Here is a 24,817-nt window from a genome sequence, read left to right on the forward strand (position 1 = left end):
ATGCATCACGGCGCGCCAAACTCAAGATAAGTAAATCATTATTGCACCGCTAGCTAGCACAAGTTAGTTAGCGATAGCTTATAGCTCACAGAATAAAGATGAGCAAAAAAGACAACGGAGGTATGAGTTTTAATCTTTATTTTACCTGGTTGCTACATTGATTGCATCTGGTATGTTGCCAAACATGACAGCCGTTTTACTAACCGATGTAACTAACGTTAGCAGAGTTAAAACCAGTACAGCAAGCTAGCACACTGACCTGCACTGATAAATCCATACACCAGCTAGAAGTGATACAGGTCACTGTTTTGTGTTTTATTGTCAGGTTTGACAGTCATATTTGCTTACCTGAACGAGAAGAACCGTCCTTACAGTGCCCAAGATGTCTTTAACAATTTACAGAAGCAGCACGGCCTGGGAAAGACGGTGAGAAAGGCTAAACTGTTCTGAGCCAGTGATATGATTTTCAGCATGAATAAACTAAAATGTATATTTCATTACTCATTCCTATCCTGGTAGGCTGTGGTTAAAGCCATGGAACAGTTGGCACTGGAAGGGAAGATCAAAGAGAAAACCTATGGGAAGCAAAAGATCTACTTTGCTGATCAGGTGATCCAGGCTGAGTATCAGAGCAGCACGTCAATGCGTACTGTATATGTTGATGGAAATATGTAGCCACTGCTGATCTGAATCTTTTCTGTTTTAGTGATTCGTTTTTTTTCTTCTTCTCTTTGGTGCTATTTTCACAAGTATGTGGGGAATTTGTAAAAAAAAAAAAAAAAAACTGTTTACACTTGTAAGCAGCCAGTCTTCCATTCAATACTCTTCATTTTGTTTGCAGATCTCTTTCACCACACAACCATTGATCCAACATAAGTTTACTGTGAAATTAGTACATTGGTTTGATCACCAAAACACAACATAATTATATTTTCTTATTTTAACATACTCCAATGGCAGAAAATGTAAGATGTTTTAAAATTGCCCTTTGAATGTAGTATGCTACAGTACTGTAAATTACAGTACACTGTTTTCACATTAGGCAATACTTGCACTACCCATACAAAGTGAACATCAAATATTCATAATTTTCTATCCAAGCCTGACATACAGTACCAGTCAAATGTTTGAACACACATACTCATTCAAGGGTTTTTCTTTATTTTTAGTATTTTCTACAAACTATGAAACAAAACACATGGAATCATGTAGTAACCAAAAAAGTGTTAAACAAATCAACATATATTTGAGATTCTTCAAAGTAGCTACCCTTTGCCTTGATGACAGCTTTGTACACTCTTGGCATTCTCTCAACCAGCTTCATGAGGAATGCTTTTCCAACAGTCTTGAAGGAGTTCCCACATATGCTGAGCACTTGTTGGCTGCTTTTTCTTCACTCTGCGGTCCAACTCATCCCAAACCATCTCAATTGGTCTGAGGTTGGGTGATTGGGGAGGCCAGGTCATCTGATGCAGCACTCTATCAAACTCTTTCTTGGTCAAATAGCCCTTACACAGTCTGGAGGTGTGTTGGGTCATTGTCCTGTTGAAAAACAAATGATAGCCCCACTCAGCGCAAACCAGATGGGATGGCGTATCGCTGCAGAGTGCTGTGGTAGCCATGCTGGTTAAGTGTGCCTTGAATTCTAAATAAATCAGACTGTGTCACCAGCAAAGCACCCCCACACCTGCTTCATGGTTTGAACCACACATGTGGAGATCATCCATTCACCTACTCTGCGTCTCACAAAGACACAGTGGTTGGAACCAAAGATCTCACATTTGGACTCATCAGACCAAAGGACAGATTTCCACCGGTCTTATATCCATTTCTCGTGTTTCTTGGCCCAAGCAAGTCTTCTTATTGGTGTCCTTTAGTAGTGGTTTCTTTACAGCAATTCGATAATGAAGGCCTGATTCACGCAGAGTTCTCTGAATAGTTGATGTTGAGATGTGTCTGTTACTTGGCCTCTGTGAAGCATTTATTTGGGCTGCAATCTGAGGTGCAGTTTACTCTAATGAACTTATCCTCTGCAGCAGAGGTAACTCTGGGTCTTCCTTTCCTGTGGCGGCCCTCATGAGAGCCAGTTTCATCATAGCTCTTTATGGTTTTTGCGACTGCACTTGAAGAAACTTTCAAAGTTCTTGAAATTTTCCATATTGACTGACTTTCATGTCTTAAAGTAATGATGGACTGTAATTTCTCTTTGCTTATTTTAGCTGTCCTTGCCATAATATGGACTTGGTCTTTTACCAAATAGGGCTATCTTCTGTATACCTACCTACCTTGTCACAACACCACTGGCTCAAACGCATTATGAAGGAAAGAAATTCCACAAATTAACTTAAAAGGGCACACCTGTTAATTGAGATGCATTCCAGGTGACTACCTCATGAAGCTGGTTGAGAATGCCAAGTGTGCAAAGCTGTCAAGGCAAAGGGTGGCTACTTTGAAGAATCTCATAAAATATATTTGATTTGTTTAACACTTTTCTTTGGTTACTATTTGATTCCATATGTGTTATTTCGTAGTGTTGATGTCTTCACTATTATTCTACAATGTAGAAAATAGTACAAATTCAGAAAAACCCTTGAATTGGAAGGTGTGTCCAAACGTTTGACTGGTACTGTAGGTCTAGATTTAAATCATTGCATGCCTCATCCATGGCCTGAATGAGGGTGGTACTCTAATGGGGATGGCAAGCATACATCTTCCACCTGTAATGTATTTAGTATAATCAAGAATTTCATAGTTTTGTACTTATGTATTGTAGTGGTCCTGTACGTGGCTCAGTTCATAAGAGCATGGCACTAACAACAGCAGAGTTGTGGATTCGATTCCCACTGGGGACAAATACCAAAATGTGTGGACTTTTGTCACTTTGGATAAATGTCTATGTAAATATTATGGCTATTACAGTTCTGTATTGGCTAATACAATTGTAGTAAAGCAGTGTGAAGTTTGGTGAAAAAGTGACTGATTTTGTATTATAGTCAAATGAAAATGTGTTAACTGCCTCTGATGATCTGTTTTGAACTAAGAGTTGTGAAGATTTACCACATAGTTGTGAAAATTGCACCAAAGCAATTAAAAGAACTAACCGGTAAAAGTAACTACCAGAATATATTTGACTGCCTACAGGCCCAGTTTGGAGAGGTGAGTGAGGCAGATCTGAAGGCCATCGACAGTCGCATCTCTGACCTCAGCACACAGGTGCAGGCCATCTCTCAGGGATGCAGACAGCTGGACGCAGGTAGGGCTCCCCTCTTTGGCCCTATCAGCACCCTACCCACACCCTGGACTATCTGACATACTCTTATCTCTGACTGCAGAGTTGAAGGAGCTCAACAGCTCCCTGACCACAGAGGAAATGATGTCAGAGATCCAGGAGCTGAAAGCAGAGTGTTCTGGTTACAGGGAGCGTCTGGAGAAGATCAAGTCAGCGACCAATCATGTCACACCAGAGCAGAAGGAGATGGTATGGGTCACAATCAGACCTGGGTTCAAATACAAAACACTTTTTTCCATATACCGTGCTCATGCATCTTTCCTTCAGGTTTACAAGGAGAGACATCTCTACGTGAAAGAGTGGAAGAAGAGGAAGAGACTGGTGATTTTATTTTAGGGCTCTATTCCAGCTGTATTGCTTAAGTGTTACAGATTGCGTGATAAAATGTAAAGGTAATTTCCGATCAAGCAGACATGCATCGTTTACCGTGAATGCAGTCTCCGCTAAACATAGGAACATTGCCGTACTTCCGCAATTTGGATTGAATAGAGCCCTTACTTGATCAAAACCATGAGTATTCGTGCCAGAGCCGGATAAACCAGAACAAATAGTCTGATTCCGTCTCTGCTCCTCTCAGGCATCTGACATGATGGGTTCCATTTTGGAGGGATACCCCAAGACCAAGAAGCAATTTCTGGTAAGATGCTCTGCAAAACATACAGATCTACAGTGACACTGTTCTACACATGAATTCTATTGTTTTTATTTGGGAACCGAGATTTTGTTCATCACCATGACAGAGGCAGACAAATGCCTATCATGTTTACTCTATTTGTCAACCTGAGATGTCAGCATCTTTTTTTGTGTTCTCTGTTTAGGAAGAAGTTGGTGTGGAGACTGATGAGGACTGTAAAGTGACTATGCCAAGTACCTGACAGAATGTTGGAGAATCTTTGTTTACTTTTGACTTGAATGTCAATTCCGAGGGAGTATTATGCCATCAAAACTCATTGCAGGAATTACAAATAGTAATTAGTTATGTTTTGTAATAAAATACCTTGTACAGGTGTATACTTTAAAGTTTATTTTGCAATTAAAAATCATTCATCAAATTCTTGTCCAAATCAGCAAAATAAGTAACAGTAGACCTGATTTATTTATACCAGCACAGACTTGTCGTATAAAATCCCTTTTTGAAGTCCGGTGATTACACAGATTAAACATTCACATCTGTTAGGTTTACCAGAAGGTCCTGAAACATTTGGTACAAGTTCTCCTGAGCACATTTTCAAAATCAATCACCAAATTCTTCACATTACATTTTTACATGATTGATTGTTTAAGGCCAGGATTCAAATCAGATCTGCGGCAACCTGCATCAGCCGACAAACACATAGCTCTAACAGTTACACCACCTAAAAAAAAGCTGTCAAATTGGTAAGCGGCTGCTCTTGTGGTCATTGTCATGAAACCACACCCGTCCTTATATCCCACCCACCTTAGAAGTTCAGAACAAGAAAGTGTAGGCTATATAGAAATGACAATCATTAAATGAAATCGGGATTTCTCACAGTTCACTGTTATTTATAACACTTCTGCAAGGGATTTCTACGAATGCGACTTGGTGCTGCATCTAATGGCAACGCCAGAAGCTTCTTGTGGATTTGACAGCTCTAACGCCGTCACTGTAAATAATAATTTGTTCTTAACTGACTTGCCTAGTTCAATAAAGGTTAAATACATTTTTTTTTTAAATGCAGTTACACCACCTAAACAAAAGTAATGATCAGCTATGCGTTTACCGCTAATCTGATTGAATCCTGGCCAGAGGTTTTTGGTTCAGAGATTCTGTTTAAAAACCAGGTTTAATACAGAACTATTCATGAATCACTAATTCTACCGTGTCTTCTATGCCAATAAAGATGATGAAAAGGCAAAAAGCTGCAGTAACAGACTTACAAATATGCTTGATTCTGTAACAACATGGACACAACAGCAATCATAACATCACAATCAATGATGAACATTTAACAATTCTCAAATACCATCACAACTTGTTTGAATATTTTAACTCACAACTGTCTTGGATTTGATTTGAACCGGTTCAGAACTTTATGCTGGTTTGAACAATGGGAAAAAAAAAAAAAAAAAAAAAGAGGTTTGGAATGGAACAATGAAAAAATAAAATGTGGTTCCAACCCCTGATTTGTGGTGAATGTAAACATTAGGGAACGTTTACAAGCAAGTGGCCATTTGCCTTGTTTAACAACAAAAAACCCTGATGACTAAAACCACAGACAGAATGCTGGGCTGGATTTGACCTGACTAGACAGGAAACACCCAACCCTGCTGCAGACTGGTGGTGAGTTGAGTAAGCGTTAAGGATTGAAATACTGCAGGCCAGGAGGGAACATGATAGACTGATATGTGAGGTCTCTACCAGACCCTGAGAACCCAGGATAGGCCCCCGGCTCCATCCCTGAGGGGAGATTCCTGTCCTGAGTTTACGCCTGGCCTGCATTAATACAGCTGGCTGTTGAGCTGCCGGAGAACTCCCACCACAAACTCACGCAATGTCTGGGAAGGAAAAGAGGACAACCACGGATTACCATTACACAGCTGTCAACTCAACATAGTCATCCATCCTCAGAGCAAGACAGGGTGGCTGGCATGTCAATTATAGCCTACAGTGGTGATAGTTTTGACCTGTTGGGGTCAGACGGAAGTCCAAAATACCATCCTTGAGCAGAAAATACACCAAACTGCCATGACTATCACAAAGACCATTACCTTAAATAAAACCATACATGATTTGGTGCGCCATCCATCCACCAGCAGCACCGTATATGGAGTGCATATTGAGTGTCCTACCTGAGGCTTGCAGTGCTCCTCGATCCAGCTGAAGACGCAGGCGGACAGCTCCTGGAAGCTGGCCACAGACACAGACCTGGTGAAGGACTGGAACAGGGAGTCCATGATGCTCTGAAACACGCTGAACTTGACCTGGTCCGACACCTGCTCCTCCCCCTGCTGAGGGTTGTTCTGGTGGGCCTTCACTATGTGCTCATAGTTCCTACAACACACAGGTTAAACACGCATTATAAACTGGGTAGTTTGGGTACTGGATGGTAATTGGCTGAAACAGAATTCCAGTCGTGTGTATATCAGACAATATACCATGGGTTTGACACAATACATATTTCTTGCTCTAGTCATGTTAACTGGTCTATAATAGCAATACGGCACCTTGGTGGTTTAGGGTATGCGGCCAACACAGTGCTTTCAGAAAGTAATGATACTTCGCCTTGACTTCAATTTTGTTGTGTTACAGCCCAAATTTGAAATCGATTAAATTGAGATTTTATTTATATATACATATATATACACACACACACACTTTTTTTTTTTTTTTTTTTACAGACAAATTAAAAATTAAAAGCTGAAATGTCTTAAATCATTAAGTATTCAACTTCTTTGTTATGGCAAGCCAAAATAAGTTCAGGAATAAAATGATTAACAACCAATTAGACAGTGCAAATATTGTACAATCCAGGTGTGTAAAGCTCTTTAGAGACTTACCCAGAAAGACTCACAGCTGTAATAGCTGCCAAAGGTGATTCTAACATATTGTCTCAGGGGTGTGAATACTTACGTAAATTAGACATGTCTGTATTTAATTTAATACATTTGCTAAACTTTCTACAGAAATGTTTTCACTTCGTTATTATAGGCTACTGTGTGTAGATGGGTGAAAAAAAGAATATATATACACACAATTTGTCAAAAGTTGACGCACCTACTCCTTCCAGGGTTTTTATTTTTTTCTACATTGTAGAATAATAGTGAAGACATCAACACTATGAAATGACACATATGGAATCATGTAGTAACCAAAAGTGTTAAACAAATCTAAATATATTTTAAATTTGAGATTCTTCAAAGTAGCCACCCTTTGCCTTGACAGCTTTGCATTCTCTCAACCAACTTCAGGAGGTAGTCACCTGGAATGCATTTCAATTAAACACGGGTGCCTTGCTAAAAGTTAATTTGTGGAATTTCTTTCCTTGTTAATACATTTGAGCCTATCAGTGGTGTTGTGAAAAGGTAGGGGTGGTATACAGAAGATAGCCCTCTTTGGTAAAAGACCAAGTCCATATTATGGCAAGAACAGCTCAAATAAGCAAAGAGAAACAACAGTCCATCATTACTTTAAGACATGAAGGTCAGTCAATACGGACAATTTCAAGAAAGTTTCAAGTGCAGTCGCAAAAATCATCAAGAGCTATGATAAAACTGGCTCTCATGAGGACCGCCTCAGGAAAGGAAGACAGAGTTACAACTGCTGCAGAGGATACGTTCATTAGAGATTTACTAGCCTCCGAAATTGCAGCCCAAATAAATGCTTCAGAGTTCAAGTGACAGACACATCAACATCAACTGTTCACAGGAGACTACGTGAATCAGGCCTTCATGGTCAAATTGCTGCAAAGAAACCACTGCTAAAGGACACCAATAAGAAGAAGAGACTTGCTTGGACATTAGACCGGTGGAAATCTGTCCTTTGGTCTGATGAGTCCAAATTTGAGAGTAGGTGAACGGTTGACCTCCACATGTGTGGTTCCCACCATGAAGCATGGAGGAGGAGGTGTCATGGTACTTTGCTGGCGACACTGATTTATTTAGAATTCATGGCACACTTAACCAGCATGGCTACCACAGCATTCTGCAGCTATACACCATCCCATCTGGTTTGCGCTGAGTAGGACTATCACTTGTTTTTCAACAGGACAATGACCCAACACACCCCCAGGCTGTGTAAGGGCTATTTGACCAAGAAGGAGAGTGATGGAGTGCTGCACCAGATGACCAACCCAATTGAGATGGTTTGGGATGAGTTGGACCACAGAGATAAGCGCTCAGCATATGGCTACTTTGAAGAATCTAAAATATATTTCGATATGTTTAACACTTTTTTGGTTACTACATGATTCCATGTGTTATTTCATAGTTTTGATGTCTTCACTATTATTCTACAATGTAGAAAATAGTAAAAATAAAAATCCTTGAATGCGTAGGTGTGTCCAAACTTGACTGGTACTGTATAATTAATCAATTTTGAATTCAGGTTCTAACACAAACTGTGGAATAAGTCAAGGGGTACGAATACTTCCTGAAGACAGTGTATAATACCACTGCTAAGGGCTGTATCCAGGCACTGTGCCACACCTCCTCAGGCCTTATTGTTTTAAGTAACCTGTTCGACCAGATCTGACCATTTCTAACCAGGTTTCCATCCAACCTTTTAATGTGCATAAAGTACATGTCGGATAAAAAATGAAAAATAAATCACGACAGGCTTGACTGAAACAGAAAGTGTCGGTAAACTTTCCAAAATGCAGACAAAACCAAATACGCTAGACAAGGTGGGATCTTTGTGTGTCTAAAATGTATTACGCAAGAAATGTCAGTCGAAAAGCTAATTAATGAGCAAATATCAAAATAATAACCATCATATCAAAGCAAACTTGGAGTCACGCGATGACGTGTGGTCATCCCAGTATAACGCACTGGGAAAGCATGCCGTTTATTAGGCTACAGATTAAATAAGTTATGAACTTCACAGGGTGGTGAAAGTGCAAGTTGATGAGCTTGATGCTCCTTTCCAATTAATATCGAGCTGCCGTTTGACAAAGCTGCCATGTAGGTTAAACCCTCACTGTACCTGCGAGCTGTTGGCTAGAGCGCACCGCCAATACCAGAGTGGGAACTCACTAGACAACTATTTGTTTGGAGAAAGCCATCAGTAGAGTTGAAAATGCGATGTAAACCCATTTAACTTGTAGTTTTTTTAATTCAGTTCATCGGGAAAAATGTATTTTTATGTGCACTATGTCATCACGCACAGCCTTTTATCCGCAACAAGTTAATTTGATGGAAAAACATCTCATGTGGGAGAATGTGCATAGTTGATTTGCATGAAGTGGATGGAAACCTAGCTACTGACAATAGTGTTAATGTCAACATATTTACACAACTATGACAGCGTCGTATTGGTAGCACATGTTCAAGGATCTACGGTGGGACCATTTTACTCCCATATGCGCCTACATGTTTTTGCTGTGCGACCTGGAATTCTAACTTAGGCGCACTAGTGCACCCAGAAAATGTAGGATTCTAGCTTTAAAACCTCCTTTTTCATTGTGCTCCTAAATTTATTTGTGTGCGCTTACATTTCTCAACTTAAGCGCACATGTGCTCCTTGTAAAAAAAGAAATAAATAAAAAAGGTCAGCGTAGAACCCTGATGCTATCAGATAATAGCATAAATGACTGCACAATTCAAAACTTATAAGATGAGGCTTCTGTGCCTCTTCAGGAAAATAACTGATTAGACGGCAGCTCAAAGCCATTCAGATGTTCCTGTATGGGTGGCCTCCCCTCCCTCCACAGTACACTCTGAGGGTCATGTCCCGATTGTTGTTTGGGTAAAACCAACCCCATTGACTGCTTTCCTCAACATATCTCTGCTGGAGCAGAGTGTGGGCTGAGGCTTTTCCCTCTCTGATAAGGCCCGTCTGCCAGGGCTGACCTGATACAGCCTATGCAATCCACCATGAACACACATGCATGAGTTATCAGGTAAATGAAACATATCCTTGAAGGCTCTCTTAGATTAAATATGTATAATTTAGGTTATCACAGCTAATATCTTTAATATTCACCCTGCAGCTCTCCCTCTTTGACGTTTTAGGTTATCACAGCTAATATCTTTAATATTCACCCTGCAGCTCTCCCTCTTTGATGTTTTATCGTACCACTGTAGTAACAGATTTTTTTTGCCTGCGACTAACGTTTTCATGATCTTCAGTGCCATCACTTCCTTCCTCAGCATAGACATGTCCTCCTCCTGCTTCTTCTTCTCCTTGTGCAGAAACTGGATGTAGTCGATAGCTGCAGCAGGAAACACAGAAACAACCAGTCAGGGATTTCTGGACTTAAAGCATTTCTATCAGGGAGGAAAATTCCAGCTTAGGGTGGGATCCTTTATAAATATTTATAGTATGTTGACATTATAAAAAGACAGGTCAGAATGCCAATTTGCAGTCCTAAAATGTACATTTCTGGTTGAGAAGTACAATGGTCTATATAGAATCCATTACTTTTCTGCAGCACTGTGGCCTTGCTGATCTTCTGCGTCCCCACGGCAAACTCAGACTGCTGCTGACAGGTGGGCACTATGGACTGGAGATCATCATAACCTTTCTGTGGAGTCAAACATACACGACAAACAGGTTTTAGAATTGACAAAAGTATTACATTCGGCCACCTAAGAAACCTCTTAATTTATTGGAAGAGATCAGAGTCACCGCCCCATCCTTTGTATTTTTCAACCTTTTCACAACTACCCTCCTCCCCATGATCTACACTCGTGTTGATCCGCTCCCCATCGGAGGCCAAACCTTGATAGCGTCCCGTCGTTTCTGCTCGGCCTGTGTGTGCGCCTGTCTCCGCCGGTCTTTGTAGGACTCCTTGTATGTGGTCTCATGCCTGTAGTCACTGTCTTCATCATCTACAGTGAGGAGAGGAAGAAGAGCAGGTGTTTCAGTCTACCTCCCTAGGGCTCAAGGCCGACATCAAGCTGGAATAAAGCACTGGACAACGCCCAACCAAACTAGGTCACTTGGAAATGCAATAGAGAAAAAAACAAGAAAGAATAGAGTCGAAGTGAGAGTGGGGTAGGGAGTAAGACAATGAATAAAAGGGGCACTGCATTAATAGTCATTTCTGAATCAGGACACAAAATAAATATGCAGCTTTGCCTCACATACACAAACCATTTAGTCATACAGTACACACACCACGTCGCAGATTAAAAATATTCCCTAACACATGTTGTCGAAACATAAATGACAAAGAACACAGTACCTGTATTTGGTACTGATGAAGCACTTGTGGACCCAATGCTGTTAGCCCTGGAGACCACAGTACCCTTCCTTGCAGTCTCAGCAAAGAAACCTTAATGGAGAAAATGAAGAGCTCAGACATCATTCAATTACTAATCAACAGTTACCCACAGGACTGGTAGCCTACTAGCTATAGAATGTAAGTTTTGGTAAAACGGAGGACTAAGGATGCTACTCACTGGGGTCAAATCCGTTGTCACTGAAAGACCCGTCGTTCTGTTCAGTCATGGCAGGTGTTGACAGGAGAGAATAAGACAGTGGATAAGGAGGTGAGAACAACAGGCTCTTTCCCGTCTCACTCAATGGGCAGATTCGATTATGCTGAGCCGCGGGGAACCGTTGACATGAACGGGTAAAAGTAGTGAGGGAAGGAGCTCCCTTCTCAAATGGAACAGTAATCCGTGCTGCTTGGTCATGTCAACAACAAGGCAGCATGGTGCATCGTCCAGAAACATACATCTCTTTTCTATAAAATATGTTCACATTTTCAAACTAGTTTTCATTGGGAAGGCAGATAAAATGTTTAGCAAAAGCAATCACTTTTGCACGTGGAAACAGAATCATTCTCTACTTTTCTGCCGCATTTACGTGCTAGTATGAATTAGGAAACTCGAAAATGTCAGACTTGCTAACTGGTGTAGTTATAAACGTGCCGCGTCCAACAAGTTAACAATTCAGACATTTTCGAGTTTCTAGGTCCGACTAGCATATGAACACGGCAGAAGTCAGCTGAAAAGTTGAGTAGGATTCTAGACTTCGCACAGGACACCGGTTCCAAAACTAATTCAATCAACTTTCCCTTTAATCAGACAAACCCGGCAATATGCATAAACTAAATCCACTGACAGTAGTCCTGGGGTGTAATCATGTCCAAACAGTTATGTTCTGCAACTTAAACGAGTTTCTATTGGTCAAATAAAGGTAGGTTCCTCCCCGTTTCGTTTGCTTCTGTTTAAGAAACAGAATCAGCGGAATGAATACACCACTGATTTGATTCATGTAGGCAGAACGTTAAAAGTATTTGGTTTTGAATATACTTAAGTATCAAAAGTAAAATTAGATATAATTTCAAATTCCTTATATTAAGCAAACCAGACCATTTCCCTTTTTTCTTTACTGATAGTCAGGGCCAAACGCAAACACTCAGATATCTTTACAAATGAGGCATGTGTGTTTAGTGAGTCCGCCAGATCAGAGGCAGTAGGGATAAACAGGGTTGTTCTCTTGATACGTGCGTTAATTTCACAATTCTCTGTTCTGCTAAGCATTCAAAATGGAACTTGTACTTTTGAGTGTCAGGGAAAATGTATGGAGTAAAAAGTACATTCTTTTCTTTAGGAATGTAGTTAACTAAAAAGTTGTCAAAAATATGAATAGTAAAGTCAAGTATGGATACCACCCAAACTACTTAAGTAGTACTTTAAAGTATGTTTACACCGCTGCTAGGTGGCAGCTAGTTACTTATAGCCCCTACGTTCCTATGCGGTCAGCGCAGACAAGGCTGAAGTATGGCAAGTATTTTTGGCAAAACCATGTACACAACCTCGGCAAACATGCGTTGTGTACATGTTCATTGTGACTTGTGCGCAATCTGAACACACCAACAGCGTTTTGTACAGTTGATTTATTAACTTAACTGTGGATATATAATGGGTGTAGCATTTGCAGAATTAAACACTGTCCATCCAGACGGTGAATTTGCAAATCACCCGTCTGGTCCACTAGGACTAGGCTACAAGTTGGCCAGCTAGCCAGCAGTTGACCATCACAGAACCGTAACGAAATGGGAATAAGCTTGAAAAGAGTCATAAACAAAAGCGCTAGCTACCTGTTAGCTAGCCAACACAAGCCAAGTGTAGCAAATTAACTCCAAATTACAAACAATATTCTTGCTACGAATATATGGCAGTGTCATACACCACTTATTTGTCCTCACGTCTCATATTTGTCTAAACTAGCAAGCTTACTTTGTTCCAGTGATCGTCCGGCGATGCTGTAGGATCCGTCATCTTGGAATCAGCAGCTGTTCGAGAGCGTCATGGGATGGAAAAACTATTTAGAGAAAGGGAACTACGCCCCCTGCTGGTTCACACAGTATGGCATACGGCCTCAAATAAGTGAGCATGTTTATAGGTCGTGGGGATCTATTGCCGTGTTCAAAACAACGGGGAACTCGGTCAAATCAGACGTCAGTGATCTTCAGGTCGGAATGTCGGATATATGAAAGAGGCCCGAGTTCCCAAATTGGAATTCCGTATTGAATGACCATTCAAATTGATTTTTTCCCACTGGGAGCTCGTTTTTTTCTCTCTCAGAGTTCCCAGTTGTTTTGAACGTACTCAAGTCGGAAGTCGGAGAGTTCTCCGTTTTTTGAACGCGGCATATGGCTGCGTTTAAACAGGCAGCCCAATTCTGATATTGCTTTCACTAATTGGACCAATCAGATCAGCCCTGAAAAAAGATCTGATGTAAGGAAAATCTGATGGAATTGGCCAAAAGATCAGAATTAGGCTGCCTGTCTGAACGCAGTCATAGGCTCCTCATATCTGGAAGTAGGCCTGCTGCCGTTTGTTTTTTTACCAGTAACTGATTTTGCTCTGCAGCACTGGTGAGTGGCCAGTCAGTGACATTAATCAATTAGGTCTGGTAGAAAGTGTCTACTAAGATCTTGTTGGTGTTCTGATTGTCAGCAATTGATTCACCACCACATGGTAACAACAATTTTGCCTTGACTTCACTAGGGGTAGCAATGTGAATATCTGACACAGGGTAGCGCTCTTGGAATGTTCTTTGATGGTACACTGGGTAAAACGCAACTGCACTCACATTTCCACAAGCTATGTTCTGGTAGTGGTTTCCTAACAATGGAAAGTCAAGAAAGTAATGATAAAAACACCTTACTTAATCCACCCTCTACCATTTGGCATGCACCGACCATCCATGAGGCCAGATACGTGTAGTTACTTCATAGCTCATATGACTCTTCATAGCTCATATGACTATTGGCCCAATACACCTACGTAGTCTTCCGTTATCCCTTCTTTTTTCCACCCCCTCCACTTTACTCTCTTGTCCATCTTCTCCAATCACACCCTCTCTGCTTCTCCCTCAGTCTCCTCTCTCCACCCTACTCCACCCCCTTGTAGTTTTGTTTCTCTCACACACAGCAGGAAGTTACTCTTCTGCTTTTTCTGGTTATGCGGTTTCTGCCTCTGTTGCAACGACTGCGTCAAACTCCCCTCCTTCCTGTAACACCCGTGCCCTGCCTGTCTGTGCTGAGCTCACTGTAGGAACTATGAACAATTAAATAGTAAAAACAACATCTTGCTTCAACAGGCGCCACTTTTCAGGTTTCAAGTTGGTCCGATTTTTTCCCCCCCCTACTAACACCTGTTATCCAGAAGAGAGTGAGGACAGTGGAAGAGATACGGGATTAGGAGGAAAGATGTTGCTCCATCAAACATCCTCACCTCAGGACCAAGACAATTGCAGTAGGCCAGTGGCTGTTCCATCCACCTGCCTAATCTCCCAGAGACGTTGAAGGGCCAAGGACTCCAAGACCTGTTTTTATTCACCTTCTCTTTTTTGGGAAATTCATTGGAACTAACTAGCTACTTTTTTCAGTGTGGACAGGTTTGCAGACATCTGCGTTGGAGTTTCAGTCTGTTTTGGAGTTAGGCCTACTAGCACTTCCAGTTAAAAGAAGAGTGTTTTTTACCTTTCCCCTGGATTACCTGTTCAGGTTGGTGATGGGGAATGCGGTGGGGGGAATAGAGCAGGCAGATGGCAGGGAGGCCAAGCACTCTGTGGGATCAGGAACGGGCCTGAGTGACCACACCCCGACCCTGCAGAAGAAGCAGCCTGCTCCCCCCAAGCTGCCCATGCCCCCAGAGGACGAGCTGGAGGAGCGCTTCAGTGTGGTTCTGGTGAGTGGCAGGACAGGAGGGGAGAAACATCATGCATATCAACACACAGAAATGCAGACACATCACACAAGAATATAGATGCATCACACACCTACTGTATGTATTGCACTGATATCTAAAGGAACAGGTAAAATCACTCACTTAAATATGCTGGGTGCCAAATGTCTGAGAGAAAATACATTCAGCTTCACATTTGAATTATTCTGTCAAGGTAATTCTGGTTCCTGTTAAAAAACAATGCCGTCTCTCTCACTGCAGCCAATCATGTTAGTAAAGAGAGCTGACATTTTGTTGGCCTCAATCCCATCCAAAAGCTCACATCCTCTTTTAGATATTTTGAAATCGGCCTCTTCAAATGATCTCATAGACCTTCGACTGCAGTCCTCCCTCTTAGATGAACCGGAGACACCATAAAGGCACACTGCTGGATTGAGGAATAGATTTTGCACGAAAGAGACAACAGACTAAGACAGGAAGGCAAATGTTTCTCAAATATTTCAACATGTCATTTCCCATCAGTTAACACCTATGGAGGACAACATAATGCTATCAATCCAATACTAGAAGCACGGTTGTTTTTACAAAAGAAGCAGCACATCTCAGGGAACAAGGCCTTATCTGTCGAAACTATTAGTCAATCATGAGTAGCGCAAGCAGTTTGAATCACACATTTAGATAAACATCTGATAAATGTGATGCTAAACATATTAGGCACTAGGTACGGAGACACACGAAAGACGTGACATCATGGCAGTAAAACTATCCATGCATACACCTCCACCTTCTTTTACTTTTATGTCTGATGCATGTAGGCTGTCTGTGCAGTGTGATAACTATTAGCTAATATGTGTGTGGAACAGACACTTATTTAGCCTAAACCATTTCCTGCCCACTGTCCTCTCTACCAGCCTGCTTTTTCAGAGCATGACCTGACTTCCTCTTTCTTTCAACAGTAAATGCTACCTTCTCTAGTCTAGATTGCAAACAGACCTAATACGGTACTTATAGCACTCACACAAGCAGATATGTTTAGGTATGTGGCAATGTGTGAGAGGAGATATTAGGTCTAAGTAATAATGTTTCTTTTTTGGGAGGAGTGTCTGGGCTCAGGGTGACAGTAAGAATGGAACAACCTGTTGAAACTGAGAACAGGACTTCCCCTCGGGCTCTAAATAGAGGCCCACAGTGGAAGTGTCATAATACCCATAAAACCTAGCGGTCAAACAGCAAAATGGTTCCAATCATTTTTCCATCATTCATTTTTCTCATAGGGAATTTTAGAAACACTTAAAATAAGGGCTGTGTTTTGTGTAGGCTTACCCTGGCCTGACGTTTTGATAACCATGTAAATATCTCTCTCAGACAAGGTGACTTTTATCAATATAATCGGCTCTGTTTGCTCTCAGATTAGAAAATGCTAATTAGCATCGATTCTGTGGTCTCGTCCAGATCATCATGGCATTTGTAGTTCTGTATGATAGCCCAATTAGCAGCTAATTAGCAGTAAAGTGTTTCTAAAATCCCCTATGGGAAAAATGAATAGTGGAAAAATGATTGGAACCATTTCCTTGTTTGACTGATAAGTTTTATGGGTATTATGACTCATACTGTGGTACCCGTATAGGGTCTCTAAATTGAGATATGGGTCGTTCCATTTGATTTCAATCACTTTTGACTACACCCCTTTTGATTTCAGCTAAACTTTCTATACATATTTTTCTATGGTAGAAGTGGTCAGAAAGTAACTTTTCGGACCTGAGTGCCAAAACATTTAGGAGATGGAAGAGCTCAAAGTTGACCCATTTTGCATACCCCACCCTACCATGAGACATCCATGTCTTCTTCACTGGAAAAGTTAAACCGTTGCGTTTGAAATCATTTAAAAGCTTACAAAAGGGGATTGTAACTATTTTATAATTTCTTGATTTATTTTTTGTTTTATGAGTGAATATAAACATATTTAAGAGTATGCTGTGTCTCAACCAATGGCGGGCACAACACAAACACCTCAGATTATGTAAAATAGGGTCTAAGATACAACATATGCGAAAATGAAAGCATTTTTATACTGAACAAAAATATAAACGCAACATGTAAAGTGTTGGTCCCATTTCTCATGAGCTGAAATAAAAGATCCCAGAAATACGCACAAAAAGCTGATTTCTCTCAAATTTTGTGCACAAATTTGTTTACATCCCTGTCAGTGAGCATGTCTTTTTTTATTTATTTTTATGGCAGAAAAATCAGTATACATACAAGAAGTATACAAACAGACAATGATAACATATGCTAGGTATTACAACAAATGATTATACAAAGACCTTAAAACATACACACAAATTGATTGTTTTGACAGCTTTCTTATTAGAAGAATGTAGAATGGTCTTAATGTACTGCTCGAATTCCTTATAGAAAACACGGAGTGGTTTGTTATTAGTGAATTTACATTTATGAATATGTAATTTGATTATAGTTAAGGAAACCGAGCTGCACATTCTCCCATAAAAAAAAACAAGTCATTAAGAATATTAACAATTATAAACTATGAATATCTTGCCATCATTTCTTTACATGTAGACAATTCCAAAATAAATGCTAAACTGTTTCTGGATGCTCAACACAAAAAGTACAGTTAATGTTAATGTCTTTTTAAAGTTTCTTCAGGTAATGATTCGCAGGGTAATACTTATGGATCATTCTGAAAGAGACCTCTTTGACCTTGTTAACAAGCAGGTATTTGTGTGGTAATAACCAGACTTTTTTATAACAGATATTATTGACAAATGTATTCCATTAAGTTGTGACATAAGGAATGGATACAATATCCCTTTGAAATAAAGCACGTATAGATCTGTTGTTCTGAGGGAGCAAGGAGAAACACATTTCTCCTATTGGAGAGTCAACTGGATTAAGCGAGGGTAGGTCAAGAAGGCGAGGTCTGGTTACACCTCTAAACAACATGAGAGTTCCCGATGGAATATCATCAAAGACTATGGTGAACTCTCTAGGTGTAACAGGGATATTGTAACGAGAAAAAAAATCCTCTTAATTGAGTAATGATCCTTCTGCATTAAAAAGTTGACTCACCAGCAGGATATGATTATTTTTTAAATTTTAATTTTAATTTTATTTCACCTTTATTTAACCAGGTAGGCTAGTTGAGAACAAGTTGTCATTTACAACTGCGACCTGGCCAAGATAAAGCAAAGCAAGCAACAACACAGTTACACATGGAATAAACAAACGTACAGTCAATAACACAATAGAAAAAGTCTATATTCAGTGTGTGCAAATGAGGTAAGATAAGGGAGCTAAGGCAATAAATAGGCCATATTGGCAAAATAATTACAATTTAGCAATTAAACACTGGAGTGATAGATGTGCAGAAGATGAATGTGCAAGTAGAGATACTGGGCTGCAAAGGATAAAAAAAAAACAGTATGGGGATGAGGTAGTTGGATGGGCTATTTACAGATGGGCTATGTACAGGTGCAGTGATCTGTGAGCTGCTCTGACAGCTGGTGCTTAAAGTTAGTGAGGGAGATATGAGTCTCCAGCTTCAGTGATTTTTGCAATTCGTTCCAGTCATTGGCAGCAGAGAACTGGAAGGAAAGGCGGCCAAAGGAGGAATTGGCTTTGGGGGGTGACCAGTGAAATATACCTGCTAGAGCGCGTGCTACGGGTGGGTGCTGCTATGGTGACCAGTGAGCTGAGATAAGGCGGGGCTTTACCTAGCAAAGACTTATAGATGACCTGGAGCCAGTGGGTTTGGCGACGAATATGAAGCGAGGGCCAGCCAACGAGAGCATACAGGTCGCAGTGGTGGGTAGTATATGGGGCTTTGGTGACAAAACGGATGGCACTGGGATACACTGCATCCAATTTGCTGAGTAGAGTGTTGGAGGCTATTTTGTAAATGACATCGCCGAAGTCAAGGATCGTTAGGATAGTCAGTGTTATGAGGGTATGTTTGGCAGCATGAGTGAAGGATGCTTTGTTGCGAAATAGGAAGCCGATTCTAGATTTAATTTTGGATTGCAGATGCTTAATGTGAGTCTGGAAGGAGAGTTTACAGTTTAACCAGACACCTAGGTATTTGTAGATGTCCACATTTTCTAAGTCAGAACCGTCCAGAGTAGTGATGCTGGACGGGTGGGCAGGTGCTGGTAGCGATCGGTTGAAGAGCATGCATTTAGTTTTACTTGCATTTAAGAGCAGTTGGAGGCCATGGAAGGAGAGTTGTATGGCATTGAAGCTCGTGTGGAGGTTAGTTAACACAGTGTCCAAAGAAGGGCCAGAAGTATACGGAATGGTGTCGTCTGCGTAGAGGTGGATGAGAGGATCACCAGCAGCAAGAGCAACATCATTGATGTATACAGAGAAGAGAGTTGGCCCGATAATTGAACCCTGTGGCACCGCCATAGAGACTGCCAGAGGTCCGGACAACAGGCCTTCCGATTTGACGCACTGAACTCTGAGAAGTAGTTGGTGAACCAGGCGAGGCAGTCATTTGAGAAACCAAGGCTGTTGAGTCTGCCGATAAGAATGTGGTGATTGACAGAGTCGAAAGCCTTGGCCAGGTCTATGAATACAGCTGCACAGTATTGTCTCTTATCGATGGAGGTTATGATATCATTTAGGACCTTGTGCATGGCTGAGGTGCACCCATGACACGCTCGGAAACCAGATTGCATAGCTGAGAAGGTACGGTGGGATTCGAAATGGTCTGTGATCTGTTTGTTAACTTGGCTTTCGAAGACCTTAGAAAGGCAGGATAGGATAGATATAGGTCTGTAGCAGTTTGGGTCTAGAGTGTCTCCCCCTTCGAAGAGGGGGATGACCGCGGCAGCTTTCCAATCTTTGGGGATCTCAGACGATACGAAAGAGAGGTTTAACAGGCTCGTAATAGGGGTTGCAACAATTTTGGCAGATAATTTTAGAAAGAGAGGGTCCAGATTGTCTAGTCTTGCTGATTTGTAGGGGTCCAGATTTTGCAGCTCTTTCAGATCATCAGCTATCTGGATTTGGGTGAAGGAGAAATGGGGGAGGCTTGGGCAAGTTGCTGTGGGGGTTGCAGGGCTGTTGACCAGGGTAAGGGTGGCCAGGTGGAAAGCATGGCCAGCTGTAGAAAAATGCTTGTTGAAATTCTCAATTATTGTGGATTTATCAGTGGTGACAGTGTTTCCTCGCCTCAGTGCAGTGGGCAGCTGGGAGGAGGTGCTCTTATTCTCCATAGATTTTACAGTGTCCCAGAACTTTTTGGAGTTTGTGCTGCAGGATGCACATTTCTGTTTCTGTTATTAAACCAGTTCTTAAAAAAAGAAAGTCTTGTTTCTATACAAAATATCCTTATTGTTCCAAATGAAATACCTATGCGATGAAAAATTATGTTTATATATTAACGACCACACTAAGAATACAAATTTTGTAGGAATCTTATCAATGTAATAGTTACAAAGTAACATAAAATTGAAGCCACCAAAACAGGAGAAGATATGAGGGATTCAATTCCTTAAGAATTCTTTAAGAAGTGTTTAGCCCAATGTATCAGTATTATTCAAAGTAGGAAAATCAAAAAAATTGACACCACTATATTCATATGTGTTCATAACGACAGATTTTCTAATATAATGTGTATAATTCTTCCAGACGAAGTCGAAAAGCATCTGGTCAACCGCTTTACCTATTTTGTTGTCAAGATGGAGGGACTGGGCTGCATAAGTACGTCTGGAGATACCTTCAGCTTTAGAAAGCAATACTCGACCTTTCAAGGATAAATCCCTCTGCAACCAATGGTTCAACTTCTTTTTGTTTTTTCCATAATAGGTATGACATTTAATGAGCATCTTTCCTGTTGATTCTTAGATATGGTAATCCCAAGGTATGTTACATTTTCCTTGATTGGAATATTGTATATAGAGGGTATCACACGGTCTTTAACAGCAAATAATTCACACTTATTAAGGCAAAGACCAGATGCTTTGGAAAAAAATATTTATCACATCGACTGCTCTAGGAATCTGGTCAGCATCTTTCAAGGAAAGGGTGGTGTCATCTGTAAGCTGACTGATGATAATATCTCTGTCAGCAATAGAGATCCCTTTTATATCGCTGGATTTAACAGAACTTGTAAGAAGTTGGGTTGCAAGCAGTTAGTGAGCATTTCTCCTTTGTCAAGATAATCCATCCACCTGACAGATGTGGCATATCAAGAAGCTGATTAAACAGCATGATCATTACACAGGTGCACCTTGTGCCGGGGACAACAAAAGGCCACTCTAAAATGTGCAGTTTTGTCACACAACACAGTGCCACAAGTTTTGAGGGAGGGTGTAATTGGCATGCTGACTGCATGAATGTCCAACAGAGCTGTTGCCAGAGAATTTAATGTTTATTTCTCTACCATAAGCCGCCTCCAACGTCGTTTTACAGAATTTGGCAGTACATCCAACCGGCCTCAAATGGAACGACACATACTCAAAAATGTAGGTGTGTGTGTGTGTGTGTGTGTGTGTGTGTGTGTGTGTGTGTGTGTGTGTGTGTGTGTGTGTGTGTGTGTGTGTGTGTGTGTGTGTGTGTGTGTGTGTGTGTGTGTGTGCGTTAATGTGTACAAGACTATATGTCTTTCTGAGTGGGTATGTGTGTGTATGAGTAACCTCATGTGTATGTGCATATTCACATACACATTGAGTACATTTAGTTTTCTGTTGCTAGTCTTTGTCCTTCAAAATCCACCATCGGTCCCTCCCATACTGTACCCCACCCAAACCCTATAGCTATGTCCCCAGCAAAGCCCACGCTAACTGGGGCACACATGTCAAACCTCAAAGGGTTTAACGTGTCAAGAGGAAGCCACAAACTGTCGCTTGAGAACATTAACTTCTGCGTATCTAACCACAGTCCACACCCTTTCTTAGTAGGCCCAAGACTGCCTCGACTAAAACATCGCTCGTCTTAGATGCCTTAAATAAACAATTTTCATTAGCGGTTAGTTTGGCCGGCAACATCTATGGGGTTATTGTGTGTGTCGTGTCACATGAGAATGATGCTTAAAAATATATATTGTATTTTCCCATGTTAATCAATAGGTATGACAGAGTTGAATCAGCTTCTCGTGATATAAACACACCATATTTTCTTGTTGAAAGGGCCACGTGGTTCACCTGTCATAGAGACGAATAACTATAGAATCAATCAGGTTAAATCCACCTGCAACTCACTCAAACAGATCATGGCTAAACGACTACTGTTTAGGCCCGCTACGTTCAATGATGAATGGAGAAGCATCATCTGTATGTGTTTGAAAATGCTCATGACTAGACCTGATACATGCTCACAGATGGTTTCCATTAGTTACCAGCGATACATGTAAACAGTGAGTCATCTCCATGGTGTAGGATGATGATAGCGTTCACTAATACCTCTGGTGGGGACGTCTGTGGTTTCTGATCACATTTGAACAGCATGGCATGAACAGGAAGCATTATGATAATGTGTACAAGAGCGTTGGCTGGTTGGTAGTGAAGAAAGAAATGAACGAAAAGTCTTATTTAAGATTATATTATTATGCAGGCACTGCTTAATTTAAGTCTATTGAGTAACATGCCGTTGTAGACTGCTCAGAGTTAATTTAAATACAAGATCCCCCAAAGGCCCCAGTTGTAATCACAGTAACAGTTTCATGTCATTATTGATGTAGGTTTTTGAAGTGCACCTTATTCTCTTCTCAGAGCTATATGAACTTGCCTCCAGACAAGCTGAAACTGTTGAGTCAGTATGACAATGAGAAGAAGTGGGAGCTGATCTGTGATCAGGTAAGAACGTTACGTCTTGTTGGGCGCCTTACATGGGGTGATTGGTTCATGCACTAGTACATACACAGTTCTTCTACATGATTGGGTAACGCTTTATTTCAACGGTCCGTAATAAACCATTTATTAATCATTACTCGCACATATATAAACCATTTACTAATCATAAGTAAAGTATTTTTGCAGTCCCTAATCTAAAGCGAGCACTATTTAACCCTAACCCATACCTAACCCTAACCATAAATGGTGTGTAGTATCTTTGTAAATGACCGTTAAAATAAAGAGTAACCCATGATTGTATCTGAGATTAAGTGTTCTAAAAACAAAGCATCCGGAAATAACCGTGAAGAAAAATAAATGTGTATTGCTGGTGTCCGGTTGCCGATATGTAATGTAGGTTAGAGTGCAAAAAGGTCATATAGTCTTCTAGCAAAACACTACACCTCTGATGGGTTCCTGTGGTAAGCACGTTTCCCTTCAGCAGGTTGGCATGGTAACAGAGTGGTTTGCGGTGCTCGTTGTGTTTGACTATGTCATTTGTCTTCTCACTCCCCCTCATCCCCTCATCCCCTTCTCCTTCCTCCCTCCATTCTGTGTGGTCAGGAGCGGTTCCAGGTGAAAAACCCTCCCTCTACCTATCTGACCAAGATCAAGAGCTTCTATCAGGACCAAGGAGGAGTGACCCGCAGGGTGGGTGTAGTCATTCTCACCGTAGCCAGGGATTTCAAGAAGTAAATATGCGTGTTTTGGAACAATGGGATAACAATATTACATCTACAGTAGTAGTATGTCTTTGCATTTTATGACAAAGCCCTTAAGCAAGTAATATAAGGCCAGTCTCATTAGAACAACTTCTGAACTACTTATATAAAGGTTTGTGCGTTTCCTTCATTCATAGAGCTTCTCTATATGGTTTTGGCCTATTTCAGTTCAAGAGGCGTGTCCAGGAGTCCACTCAGGTACTGAGAGAGCTGGAGATCTCCCTCCGCACTAATCATATTGGGTGAGTGACTGGACCAGGATTAGCCTCTGCCGAGTCCCCAACAACCAGATGTTCTGGTTTTCAGGGGAAATGGAAAGAGAGCCTGTGACGCAACTTCCTCTTTTGGACGTTAATAAGGCGACACTCTATCTTAACTCCTCCTCCACATTTACTGGGTTGGTTGAACAGTGCAGATGAGAACCTCCCCTGACAGTTTTTTTTTTCTTTCTTCTTCTCGTCAAGACCAGTATGTAGGGGATCTAGTTTCAGGTGTTTCTTTGACGCCTGCTCTGTTAGTTTTGACCAGGACTGGTCCCACAGTTATCCCATCAGCCAGTACGACTGACTCAAGTGTCCTTAAAGTAGTATCGGGTTCTAATTCTCTTTCTCTCTATATAGCTGGGCCCAGGAGTTTCTGAATGAGGAGAACCAGGGTTTGGATGTATTGGTGGATTACCTGTCCTACGCCCAGTGTGATGCTTCGTGAGTATCCCTGCAGCCTCCCCTTCTGTCTTAACAGAATCCCGTACAGTATCAATGAGACATACAGTACCAGTCAAAAGTTTGGATACACCTACTCATTCAAGGGTTTTTCTTTATTTTTACTATTTTCTACATTGTAGAATAATAGTTAAGACATCAAAACTATGAAATAACACATATGGAATCATGTAGTAACCAAAAAAGTGTTAAACATATCAAAATATATTTTAGATTTTAGATTCTTCAAAGTAGTCACCCTTTGCTTTGATGACAGCTTTGCACACTCTTGGCATTCTCTCAACCAGCTTCACGAGGAATGCTTTTCCAACAGCCTTGGAGGAGTTCTCACATATGCTGAGCACTTGTTGACTACTTTTCCTTCACTCTGCGGTCCAACTCATCCCAAACCTGGTTGAGAGAATG

General features: G+C 41.0%; 3 protein-coding genes across 5 annotated transcripts in view; 2 read left to right on the top strand and 1 right to left on the bottom strand.

Moving 5' to 3' along the window:
• Nucleotides 1-4,341, top strand: psmc3ip (PSMC3 interacting protein). Of its 2 annotated transcripts, XM_014192937.2 has the most exons (8): nt 1-120; nt 326-426; nt 520-609; nt 3,142-3,253; nt 3,333-3,478; nt 3,557-3,610; nt 3,867-3,926; nt 4,108-4,341. In XM_014192937.2, exons 1-8 carry the CDS (start codon nt 99-101, stop codon nt 4,162-4,164), a joined length of 642 nt encoding a protein of 213 aa, XP_014048412.1. In that variant the 5' UTR covers nt 1-98; the 3' UTR covers nt 4,165-4,341.
• LOC106601136 (max-like protein X) lies at nt 4,299-15,095 on the bottom strand. 2 transcript variants are annotated; one of them, XM_014193097.3, is made up of 9 exons: nt 14,927-15,095; nt 13,160-13,215; nt 11,372-11,408; nt 11,155-11,244; nt 10,689-10,798; nt 10,389-10,491; nt 10,080-10,179; nt 6,101-6,302; nt 4,299-5,806 (listed from the first exon to the last, which is right to left on the bottom strand). In XM_014193097.3, exons 2-9 carry the CDS (start codon nt 13,199-13,201, stop codon nt 5,750-5,752), a joined length of 741 nt encoding a protein of 246 aa, XP_014048572.1. In that variant the 5' UTR covers nt 13,202-13,215; nt 14,927-15,095; the 3' UTR covers nt 4,299-5,749. The 2 variants fall into 2 exon arrangements, with proteins under 2 accessions (XP_014048572.1, XP_045570992.1); XM_045715036.2 differs by lacking the exon at nt 14,927-15,095 and adding an exon at nt 14,094-14,303.
• LOC106601135 (formin-like protein 1) overlaps nt 14,843-24,817 on the top strand; it is a 17,789-nt gene continuing 7,814 nt past the window's right edge. Inside the window, exons 1-5 of the mRNA XM_014193096.3 lie at nt 14,843-15,118; nt 22,849-22,932; nt 23,533-23,619; nt 23,859-23,932; nt 24,311-24,394. Coding sequence (XP_014048571.2) covers nt 14,942-15,118; nt 22,849-22,932; nt 23,533-23,619; nt 23,859-23,932; nt 24,311-24,394 — 506 coding nt within the window. The 5' untranslated portion in view covers nt 14,843-14,941. The remainder of the gene's footprint in view (nt 15,119-22,848; nt 22,933-23,532; nt 23,620-23,858; nt 23,933-24,310; nt 24,395-24,817) is intronic.

Source organism: Salmo salar, chromosome 03 (genome assembly GCF_965601325.2).
Source record: "Salmo salar chromosome 03, fSalSal1, whole genome shotgun sequence".
Lineage (NCBI taxonomy): Eukaryota > Metazoa > Chordata > Actinopteri > Salmoniformes > Salmonidae > Salmo > Salmo salar.